The sequence below is a fragment of the Stenella coeruleoalba genome (genome assembly GCF_951394435.1).
Source record: "Stenella coeruleoalba genome assembly, chromosome: 2".
Lineage (NCBI taxonomy): Eukaryota > Metazoa > Chordata > Mammalia > Artiodactyla > Delphinidae > Stenella > Stenella coeruleoalba.
Window position 1 is genome coordinate 161,673,601 of NC_137147.1, and position 17,259 is coordinate 161,690,859.

The 17,259-nt window shown below is 41.7% G+C and overlaps 1 protein-coding gene across 11 annotated transcripts in view; it reads left to right on the forward strand.

Annotated features, from left to right (window-relative positions):
- The window catches only part of CELF2 (CUGBP Elav-like family member 2), a 1,226,917-nt gene that overhangs the window by 823,816 nt on the left and 385,842 nt on the right, over positions 1 to 17,259 (forward strand). For all 11 annotated transcript variants that reach the window (XM_079914891.1, XM_079914887.1, XM_079914888.1 and 8 more), the window contains one exon: positions 4,064 to 4,099. Coding sequence is in view for 2 of the 11 variants with exons in the window: in XM_079914877.1 (XP_079771003.1) it covers positions 4,064 to 4,099 (36 nt within the window). In the remaining 9 variants the exon portion in view is untranslated. The remainder of the gene's footprint in view (positions 1 to 4,063; positions 4,100 to 17,259) is intronic.

Below are 17,259 nucleotides of genomic sequence, written 5' to 3' on the forward strand. Positions count from 1 at the left end.
ATTACTTTTCCTATGAAGTAATATCTGTCATTATAATGTAAATTTTTCAGAACGTGGTTGTATAAAATATAAATTTTCCCTTGCTGGTACTAAATATGTGGAGAGCATAACTTTTTTTCTAGCATTTGTCTTTTACCGTAAAGGCAAGGCTGATTGATGCCTTGAGTCTATGGATGAGAGGAATTCTGCATTGTCTTTTGTGTATAAATCACACCTGTAATTCACCATCTAGTAATTTCTAGTTTACTTTTTTTTTGAATAAACTTATTTATTTTTGGCTGCATTGGATCTCCGTTACTGCACGCGGGCTTTCTCCAGTTGCAGCGAGCAGGGGCTACTCTTTATTGCGGTGCGCAGGCTTCTCATTGCGGTGGCTTCTCTTGTTGTGGAGCATGGGCTCTAGGTGCGCGGGCTTCAGTAGTTGTGGCGCACGGGCTTAGTTAAGCTCCACGGCATGTGGGATCTTCCCGGACCAGGGATCAAACCTGTGTCCCCTGCATTGGCAGGTGGATTCTTAATCACTGTGCCACCAGGGAAGTCCCTCTAGTTTACTTTTTAAGAGGAACAAGAACTTGGAGAAACTTGTAACAACCACGTCCTTTTTCTCCCCAATATTTATAGTTGTCTTGTCCCTAGACCTAATCTACCATCAGTTTTTCTTAAGCTTGTCGACTGAAAAAAAAAAGCACAACCTAAAAGTTGAGAATTATGTTTTATTTGGTGGACAAAACTGAGGACTTAAGCCCGGGACACAACCTCTCAAATAGCTCTGAGGGACTGCTCCAAAGAGGGGTAAAGGAGGAGCCAGGGTATATAGGAGTTTTTACAACAAAGACCAGGTGTCGGAACATCGAAAGATTCCTGTTAATTAAAGAAAACCAGATATCTCAAGTTAAGAAATTTAGCGTTTTACTATGTGTGGGAAGACGCAAGAGTCTGGACTCACTGAATTCCTTTGATAGGCACCTCAGCTATCCGGGGCCAGTGTCCTGTGCTTTCTCATCCTGAGTCTCCTCTGGGTATATCACCAGGGGTGGCTGCAGCTGGCTGACTGCTGGATGGTGGACATTCTGTTTCTATCCTGAGTTCCGTGAGGGCGGCTGTAACGTGATGACTTGGTGGCTGCAACATCCTTTGTTCACTGATAAGGCAGGCAACATTTTTTCATTGATAAGCTACTTGTCCTTTTTAGTTTTTCCAAAGAACCCAACTTAGTTTTCATAGAAACAAGAACTTTGAATGAGTCCTAACGTAAACGGGTGGGGGAACAAACACAACCTACTCCTGGTGAGTGTGCAAACTTAGGTGATGGGAGCAAAGTGAAACAGGCGCTCTGGAGGGGGCTCAGCCACTGTGTTTTTCCAAGAGAATGGAGATTGTTGGTTAATCCAGGAAGGTTTTAAAACGGAGGTCAGTTGCAGACCCTTGGACTCTGTTGCTCTGGTGCAGTGGTTCCCCACCGAGGGCAGGTTAGCCCCCAGAGGACATTTGGCAATGTCTGGAGAAATTTTGATTGTCACAGTCTGGGAGGGGGGATACCATTGGATCTAGTGGGTAGAGGCCAGGGATGCTGCTAAACATCTGCAAAGCACAGGACGGTTCCTCACTAGAAAGGATTATTTGGCCTAAAATGTCATGATAGTGCCCAGATTGAGAAGTACTGCCCTACAGTGGTTTAATTGGATTTATTATAATGTAAGTCCAATGTAGTTTTAAAAGATACCAGGGGGACCCATAATATTTAAATATGTACAGTCTGGGGACAAAAATCAAGAGTTAGAAGATTAGAAAGAAGAAAAGGTCATTGTACTTTAACTCTGGGATGCTCCTGTTACTGTGATCAAGCTCTAAATATAGATCTAACCCTCAAGGTCAATGAGAAGGTCAGAAAAGTTCATTAATTCATTCCTTACAAACTGAACAAATACTGATTGAGTCCTCATGTGTGTTGGTCTCAAGTGATGGAGTGATAAATAATAATATAGAATTCAAAAGGTATTTCTGTTGTGATCCATGTTATAAAGGAAGACTAGAGGGAGGGGTGCTTCTTATCTGGGGGGTACCCACAATTCCATATTCTGTTTTAAAGAGAAATTTCTTAGGCAGGTACTAAATTCTTAGAAGAGTTGAATACATGTGGGGCCTTCAGCTGTGTAGTGGACAGTGCTTTCAACTACGGTTTTGTTGAAGGCATGGAAACATTCTCTCGAAAGTCAATAGCAATGAAGGCTGAAGGTTTAATACCATGTGGTTATTTAGGAAAGAACATTTCTATGGGAGCTGAAATTATAATCACTCATATTTTTTTTTTTTTTTTTTTTTTTTGCGGTACGCGGGCCTGTCACTGTTGTGGCCTCTCCCGTTGCGGAGCACAGGCTCCGGACACGCAGGCTCAGTGGCCATGGCTCACGGGCCCAGCCGCTCCGCGGCATGTGGGATCTTCCCAGACCGGGGCACGAACCCGTGTCCCCTGCAGCGGCAGGCGGACTCTCAACCACTGCGCCACCAGGGAAGCCCAATCACTCATATTTTTAAGGCAGCATGGCTCCAGGGGAACCAGCATGTCCCTAAAGTGCCCAGGTGCTGTCACAGACAATAGGTGAGGGGGGGAGTTCTAGAAACCGGGAGGAAGTCCTCTATTTGGATCGACAAGATGAGTATGTAAAGACAACGTGAGTTTCAAGGTGAGATTCTTAACCCAGGGTTGACATATGAGCTTTCAGAGGTCCACGACGATTATAATTGTACACCACATTTTGTGTATATTGTATGTGTGTATCATTTTTTTCTATGTAAGATGTTTGTATTTTATGAGATTCTTGTTTTTCTTTTCTATTATAGTTTATTACAAGATTTTGAATATAGCTCCCTGTGCTATACATGGGACCTTGTTGTATATCTATTTTATATATAGTAGTGTGTATCTGCTAATCCCAAACTCCTAATTTATCTCTCCCCACCCCTTTCCCCTTTGGTAATCATAAGTTTGTTTTCTATGTCTGTGAGTCTCTTTCTGTTTTGTAAATAAGTTCATTTGTGTCATATTTTAGATTCCACATATAGGTGATATCATATGGTATTTGTCTTTGTCTGACTTACTCAGTATGACAATCTCTAGGTCCATCCATGTTGCTGCAAATGGCATTAGTTCATTCTTTTTTACAGCTGAGTAGTATTCCTTTGTATATGTATATATCACCTCTTCTTATGAGATTCTTAAAGCGATTACATGACATGAAGAATATTATGCACCACTGTTCCTAAGAATTATGCCTTGCGTCCCTCAGTCTCAAGTTAAGCCCTCCTCCACTTTTAGAATATCTCAGCAGTGAGGCTGCATCTCCTCCTTCTTGCTTCCCATTCCTTCCAAGAACACATCTGTAATCAAAAGATAAGATACTGCAATTAGGAAAAAGTAAGCTCTGCAGTGTATCTCTGGTCGCTCTTACTCACGTGCTGCAGAGCTTCCCTCAGTGACATATCATTTGTGCCGTTTGAATTGTCATAGCATCTGCCTTCAACCATCCCAACTGGTCTGACATTACAACAAAGAAATGAAAAACAGCAATTTGCTACAAAAATAATTGGATTTTGTGTTGTACGTGTTCCCTCATGAACCTCAGGTGACAGAGATCAACACGAAGACACACCCTCCAATGAATTCGTTCCTAAGTGATTCTTGGAAAGAGAGTACAGTGTGCTTTGTTTCAGTGGAAAACATCCAGATGCAGTTTGGGACTCTCTTCCCTCCTATTTTCCTTCTGTATGTCATACATTTTAAAATTTGAATGTTTTAGACTCAGTTGAGCTCTACCACCAGAAAGCAGAGGCAGATATTTTGCATGTGTATAAAATGTCCTTGGGAAGTAACCATTGAAACATTTATGGGAATTAATCAGAAATGTGCTGAGTCGATTTTAGATTTCTAAACAGCTGCATATGCAGTATCCTCTGCACCCATATGATTCCAGAATGCCCTGGCGCATTGGATTATGGTTGTATTAAACACATTTTTATAATTTACCAAAATAAGCTAATCATGCTTATCTTCTTTTTCTTCCAGAGAGACAACCACAGAATTAGCTGGAAGTCTACCAAGGTAAGCAGCACACTTTGCTTATTCTGTACGTGAGCTCTGATGCACCCCCTGACAGAAGACCTGTGTCGCCTTGGAGAGGTCTTCTTCACTTTCTCTTCCTCATGTTAGATTTTAAGACCTCATGCTTCACCATGTAAATGCCAGAAACGGTGTATGAGTCGCATATAAGTGATGTAACCAAGAGGTCATGAGGGTGATGTCCATATATGACTTAGAAATCATTCTCATCCCTTGGAAGTTATATCACATGTACCCATAAGTATATTGGAGCTATTTTCTCCACAGAGCTCATAAACATGCCACTTCCTTCATTATATTCATGGTTATTGGTAATCTAAAGGCGCATTGAATTGTTTTTTTCTTCAGTATATTCATTAGTAGTATTGCGTTCAAGTGTTTATAGATTTGTGAAAATTTTGAGCTTCCTCTAGAGAACTTACATCATAGTTTTGATGATATATAAATGCATTTGTAATTCATATCCTCATTTAAATACCTAGTTACTGTCTCACCAGGGAAAGAAATCAATATATAAATTGATCGATGTCTTTAACATATTTTGGATATCTTATGTCACTATATGAAACAAGAGATGATTGCGGGATGCCAATTATAGACAACTAGCCATCAGAAATGATTACCACTATTTATTAGAAGAAAGGAAAAAAAGTAAGAAAGGGAGTGGAAATGTTTTAAGAGATATTTTCCTGGGCATCACATACAGCACCTAGTATTGCGCCTGAGTCCTTGAAGGTGCTTGGTAACTGTCTGTGAATGAATTAATAGGGCATAGGGTTTTGCCTGGGAAGTGTTGGAAACAGAAGTCAAGAGAATCTCAAGAACCAGAAAAAGAAGAGTTTACAGAATGTGATGATGAACAGCACTAGGGAATCGAGGGAGGGTACATATTGTCACCATCTGTTCCAGGAGATAAGCACATTTGGTTGCTTTTTTTTTTTTTTAATGTAAAGAAAATCTTTGCTTATAGGATCATGATTAACATGGCTAAAAAACTGTTTACTGTGACCCAAATGTTTAAATTACTGTATGTCTTAATTCTTTGGATAACATCCCAAAGAAGCATTTCAACCACGTGCTAGTTTACAGGGTTAAAAGTGTGCCTGTGTTCTGGTGTCCCAGCTGAGTTTGTTTGTCGTGGTGCTTTCACTCTGGAGAGAGTCCAGTGTGAAGACTGAGGCACCTTGTCGTTTTCTGGAAGAGAGAGAGTTGTGTATCTGCCCATGTTTGTGGTGAAGAAGTTAATCCCCAAATAATGGAATGAAGGATGACTTTTAAACTTTTCTAGAACGGCTAAGGAGTGGGCCACCCGCGTGTTGTCAGATGAGACCCACACGGAGCTGTAATCATGCAGATTAAGAATTACTGAGATGTCTGCGAAATCTGGTGTGCACCCTGCATTCTATTAAGTACTGTTCTGTTGTGAATACCAAGTGGCAATTCCCACATTCGCCTCGAATGATCTGTTGTAGCTGGTTTATTACTGGAGGGAGTCTACTCTCTTCTTGAGTTTTGTGGGAGGTATTTTAGTAATGAGCCTACTTATTGTTTTTTTCCATGAATTTTTGTTACTCTAATATTGCATTGTGTTGAGAATAAACACGACACCAATCCCATTCTAACTTCGGTGTGCATTCATTGAAATATATGGTGGTAAGGGTGTGAATATGTCAGTTACTTCTCAATTATTCTTCTAATGTAGCTTCAGGTATTCTTTTGACTTTCTCTGGGGGCAGTTTGGGACATTATCCATTGACAGTTCTTTCTCTTCTTCACATTACCATGAATGTGATTATCTGATGATGAAAACTTCTCTTGCCGTCCAGACTGTTTCTTCTGTTAGCGTTTGTTTGTTTTACAGTCTTGTAGAATTCAATCAGTTGTTCAACTTTCAGCCTTTTTTTTTTTTTTTCCTAATTTCTTCAGCCTGTCACTGGGAAAGTGTAAATGAACCCTGGAAAACCTTGGTGCGTTTAGAACAAGGCACCTGTCGTTAACTCGGTTTGTCATGTTGGCTAATGATTAGCGGAACGTGACACGTTGGGGTTTTTATCCGTTTAGTCATAAAAGTGTGCTTACGCGGTGACATCTAGGAAAAGTGGAAAATTGCAATTCAGGCAACTGCCGACTTGTGATATGTGGCTGCAAAGGAAGACAGTGGTGTTTTATAGCAAGTTTATGCTTTGGTTTTCCTTGGCTTTGACTGTCTTGAAATTTTCTGAAAGGCCATTTATAAATATTGCACAGAGACGGGGTATTTCAACTTTAGTTGCTTTCCATAACTGGCCACCGGTTGATACTATTCTGTGAATGTGTACAAATCATACAGCAGTGGATTATGTATTGGTTGTTAAAAATGCATCGAGGTTGAGATGAGATATGTGTACAAGGTACTTGAACAGGCACCTGGTTTGTCTTTCATTACGATTGGTAACCTAAATGTGTCTATGAATTCTTGCCATTGCTGAAATTAAAGTCTGGTAATAATATGTCACCAGAAAAAATTAGATTAGATGAGCAATGTGTAAAGCATTGTAATTATATTATAAATATTAAAACCGATGATCTTGTCGGGATTAAAACAAATATTTAAGCTGACTACATGTTCCGCTCATGCTGTTCTCTTAATCTTGAAGTGTTCTGGCAAAGGGATGTATGGGGCCATTTTCTTGAGCTGTGACGAGGATCATTTTTAATCTTACACATGAGTCCGTGCTTTATTTTGCTGTAGCAAAGGACAATTGTTTTTCTCCATTGCAAGCATGCCTTTCAAGACCTTTTTCAATGGTGCAAGTTTTTGGTTTAGGTAGATGTGTTTTAATTAAATCATGGTAAAATCCCAATTGTTCAAATGGAATGGAGGCTAAACTAAAATAGTTATGATAAGCTGGGGTTTTAATATAAAGGATGACTATACAGAGGAGAACTTTATTTTGGATAGCAGAGTAAAGGTGTAAACAAGGTGTATATTAACAGAGGTTTTACTGTTACCCTGCAATATGAGTGGCTGTTTTTGAAAAAGAGAGAGCATTTTAATTCCTTAAACATAGTCTCCTGTTTCTCAGCATAAACGAAACAATATAGAAAATACAGCTATTTAACAGACCTTATAGGAGCATCTTACAGACTACAGTGGAGATTCATGAGCAGTTTTTATTTTATTTATTTTTTTCCCGCGGTACGTGGGCCTCTCACTGTTGTGGCCTCTCCTTTCGCGGAGCACAGGCTCCGGACGCGCAAGCCCAGCGGCCATGGCTCACGGGCCCAGCCGCTCCGCGGCTTGTGGGATCCTCCCGGACCGGGGCACGAACCCGCGTCCCCTGCATCGGCAGGCGGACTCTCAACCACTGCGCCACCAGGGAAGCCCCATGAGCGGTTTTTAAAGCTCAACACCCAGAAGTCAGGATGCTCTTTGAAAAACATTAAGTATTGGTAAATGAAGCTTACAATAATTAAATATGTAAATAAGATGCGATTTTTTACTGGATTTTAGCAGAAACCAGTGGAGGCAGGGGCCAGAGATTAATGTTATAAAAGAAACACTTAACCCTTTTTCTTCTATTTTAATCCAATAACTTGATCTTTTTTCTATGCCTCCTCAGAGGGGGTTAGGAAACAAGTACTCATTGGAGCAGTGGAATACCCAACGACTAGAAATCACTGTACACCATCAGATTATTATTTGCGCTTCTCTACCAAGAAGTTAGAGCTGCTTGGTTGGTGTGACTCTCAGAGAGAAAAGTCATGACGTGGCAGGTTCACTTATGGAGTTTTGGTCTTCAGTTATGGGTCTTCGTTATCTGAAATTTGAACTCCACAGAGTCCATGCAGTGGGAGGGCAAGACTGAACTCTCTGATTGACCAGATTTCTCAGTCATGGTTATCACTGGTCAGGTAGCAGCAAGGGGCAAACGTGGAGACGAAGAGAGTCAAAGCAATCGGCCAGCTCAGCTTTCCACTTGTGCTCTGTGGGCTCAGTTAGGTGTTCACTCCGCTGTGGGGGGCTTTCGTAGGTGACAGAATCTCGTATTTCTCATTGTCCTCAATTAAGGTGCTATCTTCTGAAAGAACTTGAAAAATTAGAAGATGAGAATGTTGGTGACACCAAAAGCAAAGGCAACAAAAGCAAAAATGAACAAGTGGGACTACATCAAACTAAAGAGCTTCTGCACAGCAAAGGAAACCATCAACAAAATGAAAAGGCAACCTATGGAATGGGAGAAAATATTTGCAAATTATATGTCTAATAAGGGCCTAATATCCAAAAATATGTAAAGAACTCACACAACTCAATAGCAAAAAAATCCAACAATCTGATTTTTTAAATGGACAGAGGACCTGAATAGACATTTTTCTAAAGAAGACATACAGATGGCCAACAGGTACATGAAAAGATGCTCAGCTTCACAGATCACTGGGGAAATGTAAACCAAGACCACAATGAGCTATCACCTCATATCTCTTAGAATGCCTCTCATCAGAAAGACAAGAGATAACGAGTGTTGATGAGGGTGTGGAGAAGGGGAATCCTCATGCCCTGTTGGTGGGAATGTGAATTGGTGCAGCCACTATGGAGAACAGGATGGAGGTTCCTCAAAAAATTAAAAATAGAACTACCATATAATCCAGTGTTACCACTTCTGAGTATCCAAAGGAAGTGAAAACAGGATCTCAAAAAACGTCTGCACTCCCGTGTTCATTGAAACAGTATTCACAGTAGTCGAGACATGGAAACAACCTAAGTGTCTGTCAGTGGATGAATGGATAAAGAAGTTGTGGTGTATACGTACACTGGAATATTATTCGACCATGGGAAAGAAGGAATTCTGCCATTTGTGACACCGTGGAGAGAGCTTGAGGGCATTGTGCTAACTGAAATAAGTCAGACAGAGAAAGACAAATACCGCATGGTATCATTTATGTGCAGAATCTAAAAAAAAGTCAAACTCATAGAAGTAGAGAGTGGAAAAGTGGTTGCCAGGGCCTGGGGCTGGAGGAAATAGAAAAAAAGAATGTTGGTATATCCAGGCCAACCTTTTACTAAGTAATCTAGAACTGATGAGCATTTCCTATCTTCTTTATAATCCCTAAGAAAGAACAATTTTCTCAAATTCCCGGGACCCAGGTCTGGTGCAGTTTGATATTTACAACGTCTGTCATTTATTCATTAATTCAGCAAAGGTGCATCGAACGCTAGCTGTATGCCAAAAATGGTTATAGGCTCTGTGGTGGAAAACAAACTGAGCATCATCTCTTCTCTTAAGTAGTGTAGTCTAGTGTAGCAGGTACAGATAATCACAGTGCTAGGTGAACAGTGTTTAATACCATAAGAGAGGTTGAAAGTCATATAAATAAACAAAAGGCGCCAAGGGATTTCAGCAGCAAGATGGGATACCGCTGATTGGAGGAAGCGAGGACAGCATCGTGAGTCAACCTCCTGAGCAGGACTTGGACAGGCAGGTCAGGTTTGAGCACGTGGCGGTGGAGGGGGCTGTGCGCTCCACACAGAGAGCACATCATCACCCAGGGGAGGTGTGCAGGGACTGTGTGCAGGGAACAGGAAGTGGTGCCATCTTGTTGGATGGAATGCAGAGGCATGAAGAGCTGCTTGGAGGATCACTGGTTGATGTGAAGGGTTTGGACTCCAGTTTGAGGAGCTGTTATTCTCTTTGATACTGTTCATCCAGGGAGTGTTCTAAGCTGTTGCTTACAAAGAGTCATCTGGGCAAATTGATGGAATGGATTTGGGGAAAGAAAAAACAGTTGACATCCTCCACATGGGACCCCATGGTACTCCCAGACCTTATCATTCCTAGAGCTCCCCTGTCTCAGATTCACTATTTGGCTAACAGTAGAAGACAAGCCTTCTGGTTTAAGTGATTGTTTTCCAAACCTTACACTGCCCAGTTTCCTGCTTCCAGCACCCACCATCATACTGCACACCGACTCTGAGGCCACACTTGCAGTTGGTAAGAAGTATTCTTCCCTGCTCCAACCCGCACCTCCTAATCTTTTACAGTGTATCCCCCACTCATAGTCTATGACTAAATTCTTTCCTGCATGAATCTTTCTCTTACAGTATCTTTATTATTTTTCCCAGGTTGAATCCATTTCATAAAAGGCACTGTAGCAGTATCAGGGTGGAAACTGCATATTGAGTTTGTAGCTATAGTTCAAGAGGTCTGAGAAGACCCAAGGTTAATGTGGTGCCCTGGTGTATTCTCTTCCTCCTCTGCCATCCTCAGCATCTTGGGTATGATGTGCCTCATGCTCACAATATGACTGCCACAGCTCCAGCCATCACATGGAGACACAGCTCCAGCCATCACATGGAGACATGACCACATCTAGTGAAGAAGGGCATTTTTTTTATCATGTATTTCTATTTTAGGAAAGAATTTCTTGCCTATGCCTAAGCTCTTATGGAGGGGAAATTGGGTTTCTGGTATTGGCAGCCTTTATAATGGGAGTCATGTTCTGCCATCAAGAAGAAAGGAAGGAGTCAGGGTAGGGGGAAGATGGCTTTATGTATGTAAGGAGTGGTATCTGCCACAAGAACTCTTCTCTCACTTAACCCTCAGCCTATTCCAGCTAGGCTTCTGACCCTTTCATACAGTCCTGGTCAAGGTCAACAGCAACCTCCACCTAACAAAATCCATTGGCCGGTTATCTGTTTTCTTATTTGGTCTCTCAGCTGCACTCAAAGTAGGGACTTCTTCCTTCTCCATGAAACACCTTCCTAGTCTCTGACACCAAATTCTTCCAGTTTTCTCCCTCTCCCACTGGCCGACCTTTCCCAGTCTGCCTGCCTGTTCCTCCTCTGCTGGACTCCAGTGCTGAGCTTCCCAGGGCTTCCTTTGGCCATTTCTCTCTTCACTTATAGAGAGGGTGTGGAGAGAGATGTCATCAAGTTCATCTTTATGAGGATAGTTCCCATTTTCACCTCTCCAGCCTCAACTGCTCCCTTGAGCTTCAAATCTGAATACCCAGCTGTCAGTTCAATATCTCTTCTTGGATATATAATCTTCAATTTGATGTGACCAAAGAGAACTCTTGAATCCTACCCCCACCCACCTTACCACCATGCACCCAACTGTCCAGACAAGAACTCTGGAGTCATTTATATTGCCTCTTTTTCGCATACCTAGCAGACCATCCATCAGTAAAGCCTATTGGCTCAACCTCCAAAATTCATCTTTAATTTGGCCACTTTCTCCATCTCTTTCTAAGCCATCATAGACACCCACCTGCACTATTAAAATGGCCCCTGACTGGTCTCCCCCTTCCTCTTTCGCAAACCATGCTCCACATGGTAGCCCAAGAGATCTTTGAAAAATCAATCAAACCACATTGTTTTTGGCTTCAAACTGGGTAGTAGTTTCCTCTTGCTGGGAATGAAGTCAAAACAGCATACCTCGGCTTCCAGGGGCCTCTGCAGGCTGCCTCTGTCTACCTCTGCATCCTCATTGCCTCCTGCCCACCCTCTCCTTTACTTTGTTCTCGACATACTGGCCTTTCTTTCCTCTTACTTCCTCAGAGCTCCCGCCTCTGACCACCCTGTTCTATGTAGTCCTCTCCACAGCACAGTTACTCACGGTCACATCACCATATTGTATTGTTCACACAGCACTTGTCATTGTGTGTTCATTTATTTGTCCATTTATCTATTTTCTGTTCCCCTCCCTTCATCCCCAGAACAGAGTCTCCTTTGGCTTTCTTGTTTATTCCTCCATTCACAGGACTCCCTACAGAGCTGGCAGCCAATAGATGTTTGAATGACTGTGTGAGCCCCCATTTTAGAAGAAACTTGAGGACCAGTCTCTCAGTCTTTGCATTTCTTCCTCTGTCTACTTGGAAGTCTCTTGTCATCTCCCAGTTCTTTTTCTCCCTCCCCAAACTATCTCTCACTCATTCTTCTAGACCAGGGTTGGCAAATTATAGCCCACAGACCACATCCAGCCTGTGGCCTGTTCTTATAAATGTTTTTATTGGAACACAGCCAAACCCCTCTATTTACACATTGCCAGTGTCTGGTTTTGTGCTACAAAGGCAGAGTTGAGTAGTTATGGCAAAGACTGTATGACCCGGCAAGCCAAAACTATTCATTATTTACTATCTGGACACATCTTAGATGCCATTTCTCCTCTGAAGGCTTCTCTGTCCTGAAGGGCTTCATGACTCTTCTATTAGTGTCCAAAGTCTCCAGTGCTAACTCCTATCCTAGTATCTGTATCGTTGATAACAGAGTTCAGTGGAGGACTTTTAGACCTTCTCCACTAAGTAGGACATGCATTGAGATCTTACCAGTATCCATAGTTTTCCCTCAATGTCTAGCAGTGCCTGGAACATAGTAAGCCCTTAGTAAATATTTACGTAAGTCTTTGAGTGAATGGATGTTTGGATGCGTGAATAAACGTTTGAATTGGGAAGTGCCCTAGTCTGCTGGGGCTGCTATAACAAAATACCGTAGACTGGGTGACTTAAACATTTATTTCTCACAGTTCTGGAAACTGGGATGTCCAAGATTAAGGTGCTGGCAGATTCAGTGTCTGGGTGAGGCCCAGCTTCCTGCTTTACTGTCTGCTGCCTTCCTTCTGTATCTTCACCAGGTTGGGGGTGGGAGGAGGGGAGAAGGGGAGAGAGAGCCAGCTCGCTGGTCTCTTCTTGTATGGACTCATAAGGGGTCCCCATCACGAGGACCCTAATGACCTCATCCAAACCTAATCACCTCCTAAAGGCTTCACCTCCTGATTCCATCACACTGGGCATTAGGGCTTCAACATATGAATTTTGGGGGGACACATTCAGTCCCTAAGAGGAAAAGAAGGAAGGAAGCATTGAAGAAACCTCCCAAAGTAACAGTCTTATACCAGATATATGATTTCGGCCTTCCATCACCCTTCTCACTCTGCTCAGTGCATTATACGCTTGGCACTCAGAAAAATGCATCTTATTGGCTGGAAAGTTATTAACCTAAGTTTGACTGTTACCAAGCTGTTCAGAACTGTTGCTGTTGAGTCTCTGTTAGCACAAAGGTTAAGGGATTGGGCTTTGGGCTCAGACGTGCTTCCATCTTTTGTCTGCCATTTCTTTTTGTTTGTTTGTTTGTTTATTTTTGCGGTACGCGGGCCTCTCACTGTTGTGACCTCTCCCGTTGCGGAGCGCAGGCTCTGGACGCGCAGGCTCAGCGGCCGTGGTTCACGGGCCCAGCCGCTCCGCGGCATGTGGGATCTTCCCGGACCGGGGCACAAACCCGTGTCCCCTGCATCGGCAGGCGGACTCTCAACCACTGCGCCACCAGGGAAGCCCTGTCTGCCATTTCTTAATCGTGTGACCTTGAGTGAGTGAATTAATATCCCTGTCTCAGTTTTTCACTTGAAAATTTGGAAAAATTACGATACCCATCATAGTGTCACTGTGAAAAGATAATCTATATAAAGTATTTAACCTGACACCCAGGGAGTCATCAGTACATGGTAGCTCTTAGAGTGGTGTGTTCGAAGGTAGCTTTGTGCCCGGTATTTGGGTAGTGCCCCTGTCAAGACAAGATGCCTTGTTGCACTATAAGAATCGGCCTAGTGAAGGGGTTCAGCACGTATGCTCTGGAGACAAACTCCAGAGCGTATTCAAGTCTCTGTTCAGCTCCTTACTAGGTCTGCGATCTTGGGTAAATTTCTGCACCTCTCTGTGCCTCATTTTCTTTATCTGTAAATTGGGAGTCATAATAGGACCAGCTGTTCTGAGAAAGAACTGAAGTGATAGGTGTAAAGTGCTCAAAACAATGCTTATTTTATTTTATTGTAAGGAAATTAGAGTGGCATGCTAGTCGAAATCTGTGATGGGGAATATGAAGGAATATTAAGCCGTAGGCCATAGAAACCTCTAATTCAGATATTAATTATTCAGTGGCTAGATTTTTGCTATGCTGTGGATGATTATTGATTTAAAGCAAAATGTCCCAAGTATTAAATATAAATTAATTAAATTAAATATAAAGTTCCCTTGACCTTGCTATAATGTATGAAAATAACACTTACCCAACGAAGTATATATGCAGATATTGCCCATGTGTCTTGGGCGGCTCTATCAGGAACATGGTTTCCATTAATTCTCCAAATAACCTAAATCAAAACATTTCATTCTTTATGGATGTAAATAAGAGTCTATAGTGAGTGAATTAAATTACACTTGTTTTATAATACAGCGTTCTGATGTGTAACAGACTATCGAAGGAACGATCTTTACAAGGAAAACTTTAGAATATTGTTAAGTTACTCACTGCGTGACCTATTTAAATGGCTCAGATTCTTCTTGTTGTAGACTGCATAATTAAATTTTAAATGGAACATGATAAAGAAGTTATACTGGTGATCTCCAGAGACTTCGATACCCTATTTGGCTCTTTATAAGAGTATAGCAAAGGCATACTTTAAAATTTAATAAAGGCCTGCCCTAATTTTTTTCCCTTTTAGATTTTCTTGATCTGCTCAGGAATCCAAAGCTGTGTTATATTATCCACAAGTGTTACCTGAAATAAATGATGAAAATAAAAATTCTTTAAAGCACATTTATCCCAATTTGAGAATTCCATTATTTGTGCATGAGAGCTTTTGTGTAGCCATTGAACTCCTTGAAGATAAAACCTGCCATTTCCCGAATGTGTCACCATAGAGAATTGGGGCTTTATTCATACCGTTTGTGGAAGCATTCATATCTTCAGAGCTTCCAGAGCAAAGGGGTACAAAATGGATTCTGTGGAAGATATAATTTTGCAATTAGAACTCCTTATTTGCTATGTAGAAGTTGCACTTCTTGAGAGGGTTGAAGGGAACACACACACACACACACACACACACACACACACACACACACACACACACACACACACACACACACACACACACACACACACACACACACACACACACACACACAGCCTGTTGGAAGAAGGGCTAATGTGGAGTAAAGGAGAATTCCTGGGTTGAGCATCCTAAGAGCTATTGGAGCCTCTTGGGTAAAGAATTTTGTTTCATAACCTTCCATCGTTCATTTTCTTTTGTATTAGAAGGGATGCTACTAAGATAAAATTATATGTTAAATAAATTTTTCTCATATTTACTTAATACTGCTTTGTCGTATACAGCATGTTAGGAGAAACGCTTCTCTGTCTTCCCTAAAGGATTTCAGATTTTGCTGTCCACTGAGCTTTGACCAAACACCAGGTGCGAGCTTTTCTCTTCCCACCTGAAGAAGGTATAAGGTTTTTATTATACCTTCTTAAACATTTGCCTCCATCAGTGTTTGGAATGTTCAAGCTCCTAAGGTCACTTAAATTAATAAAATTTATTCTCATTTATACATACATTTTTTTTTTTTTTTTCTGTATGTGGGCCTCTCACTGTTGTGGCCTCTCCCGTTGTGGAGCACAGGCTCCGGACGCACAGGCTCAGCGGCCATGGCTCACGGGCCCAGCCGCTCCGCGGCATGTGGGATCTTCCTGGACCGGGGCACGAACCCGTGTCCCCTGCATCGGCAGGCGGACTCTCAACCACTGCGCCACCAGGGAAGCCCCTATACATACATATCTTTAAACCTTGTAAACCTTTCTTTTCAGATTAGGTTTTGTAAATGTTTCTATTATGTATTTCTCTTTGCCTTCTTTCTGACAAATATACAGATTTCCTTTTGGGCCCAAACTACTCAAGCATCTGATGTTGGTTTCATTTTTCAAATAAGCAACATTAAACTCACATACTGCTATATAAAACCAAACTGAGGCAGTGACACAAGCCATCCTTAACCCTCTGCTTCTCATGCTTTTGGTGGGGGAGGAAGGATGGAACGTCAAGGAATAACGCTGAGCTACATAAAGGATGCTAAAGAGAAATCCTTATCAGGAGCATGATTATCCAGTGAATAAGTGGAAATTCTGTTTTACCAACACAGTACAACATTTGAGACCCTCTCTCAGTCAGGTTCAGACCTATGAAAATCAGGTGAGCGTCTCCAAGAGTAACACCTGGTGGCCTGTAACTCATTATAATGCACTGAGTTCCCTTTCCAAAGCAGAGGGAAATCATTCCCAAAATAGGCTTTCAGTGAAATAGGTTTCTGTGAATAGTTCACAATTTTAAAAATATATGTAATGATTCAGTGAAGATGCTTATGGACATAATAAATTAGGAAACTTTAAAATCTGCCGATATTTAACAATATCGTTATTACTAGTTGCATCACCGAGCGCCCATATGAACAAGAAACGGAGTCCGATGGAGGATGCAAGGTACGACGCATCCTGCTTTTAAGGGGTCGTACAATGACCCCTGCTTTTAAGAACCAAAAAATTCTAAAAGTGGAAATTTGATTTATAGTAGGAGCAAGTATGTTCTTCACTAGCTCTGCATGCCTAGGACAAAGTCTGTCACGTGATAAGATGAAAAAGTTTCTATTGAATGCATTAAGTGTCATATCAATTGACCAAATATTTAAGTTTGGAGGAGAGCGAGAACGTTTTTTGGTAAGGCAATTAGAAAAATCTCACCATGAAGGAGGAAGATCTGAGAAAAGACACAGCAGTAACAAAGCAAAGAGCGAGGAAGATGGAGTTTTGAAATAGGGATTCAGCCAGCTGGTTTCACCTGGGTGGTTTGTTGAGAGAGTAATGAAATGTGAGAGAAGTAGGTAGAAGCCAGCTTGCACACTTTAAAGGGATAGAAGAGTTTTCCTTTTGCTTTGTTTTGTTTTCAGTGAGCCATTGGAGGTGTTTGAGCAGGAATGAGCAGGTGTTTGAGCATGAATATATGATTCAAAGAGTATGTGAGCGAGGTGACTCTGATGGTGTCCTGCAAAATGTATTATTCGGAAAGAGCAACACCAACCCATAAACTCCGTGACGACTAGGACCAAGTCCATTTTGTTCCTCTCTTTTATCCTCAGCACCTAGAACAGTGCCTACAGGTACTCAGATATCGGCCAAATGAATTAATGGTAAATGGGAGATGAGGATTTTTCCAGGTGGTTCAAATGAGGATAATAAATACATGAACTAGATTGGTCTTTGTAGAAAGAAAAAAAGCAGTGATTGATTACAGAAAATGTTGGGAAAAACAAATCAGTATTACTTGCTGAAACTCAGGCAGTGA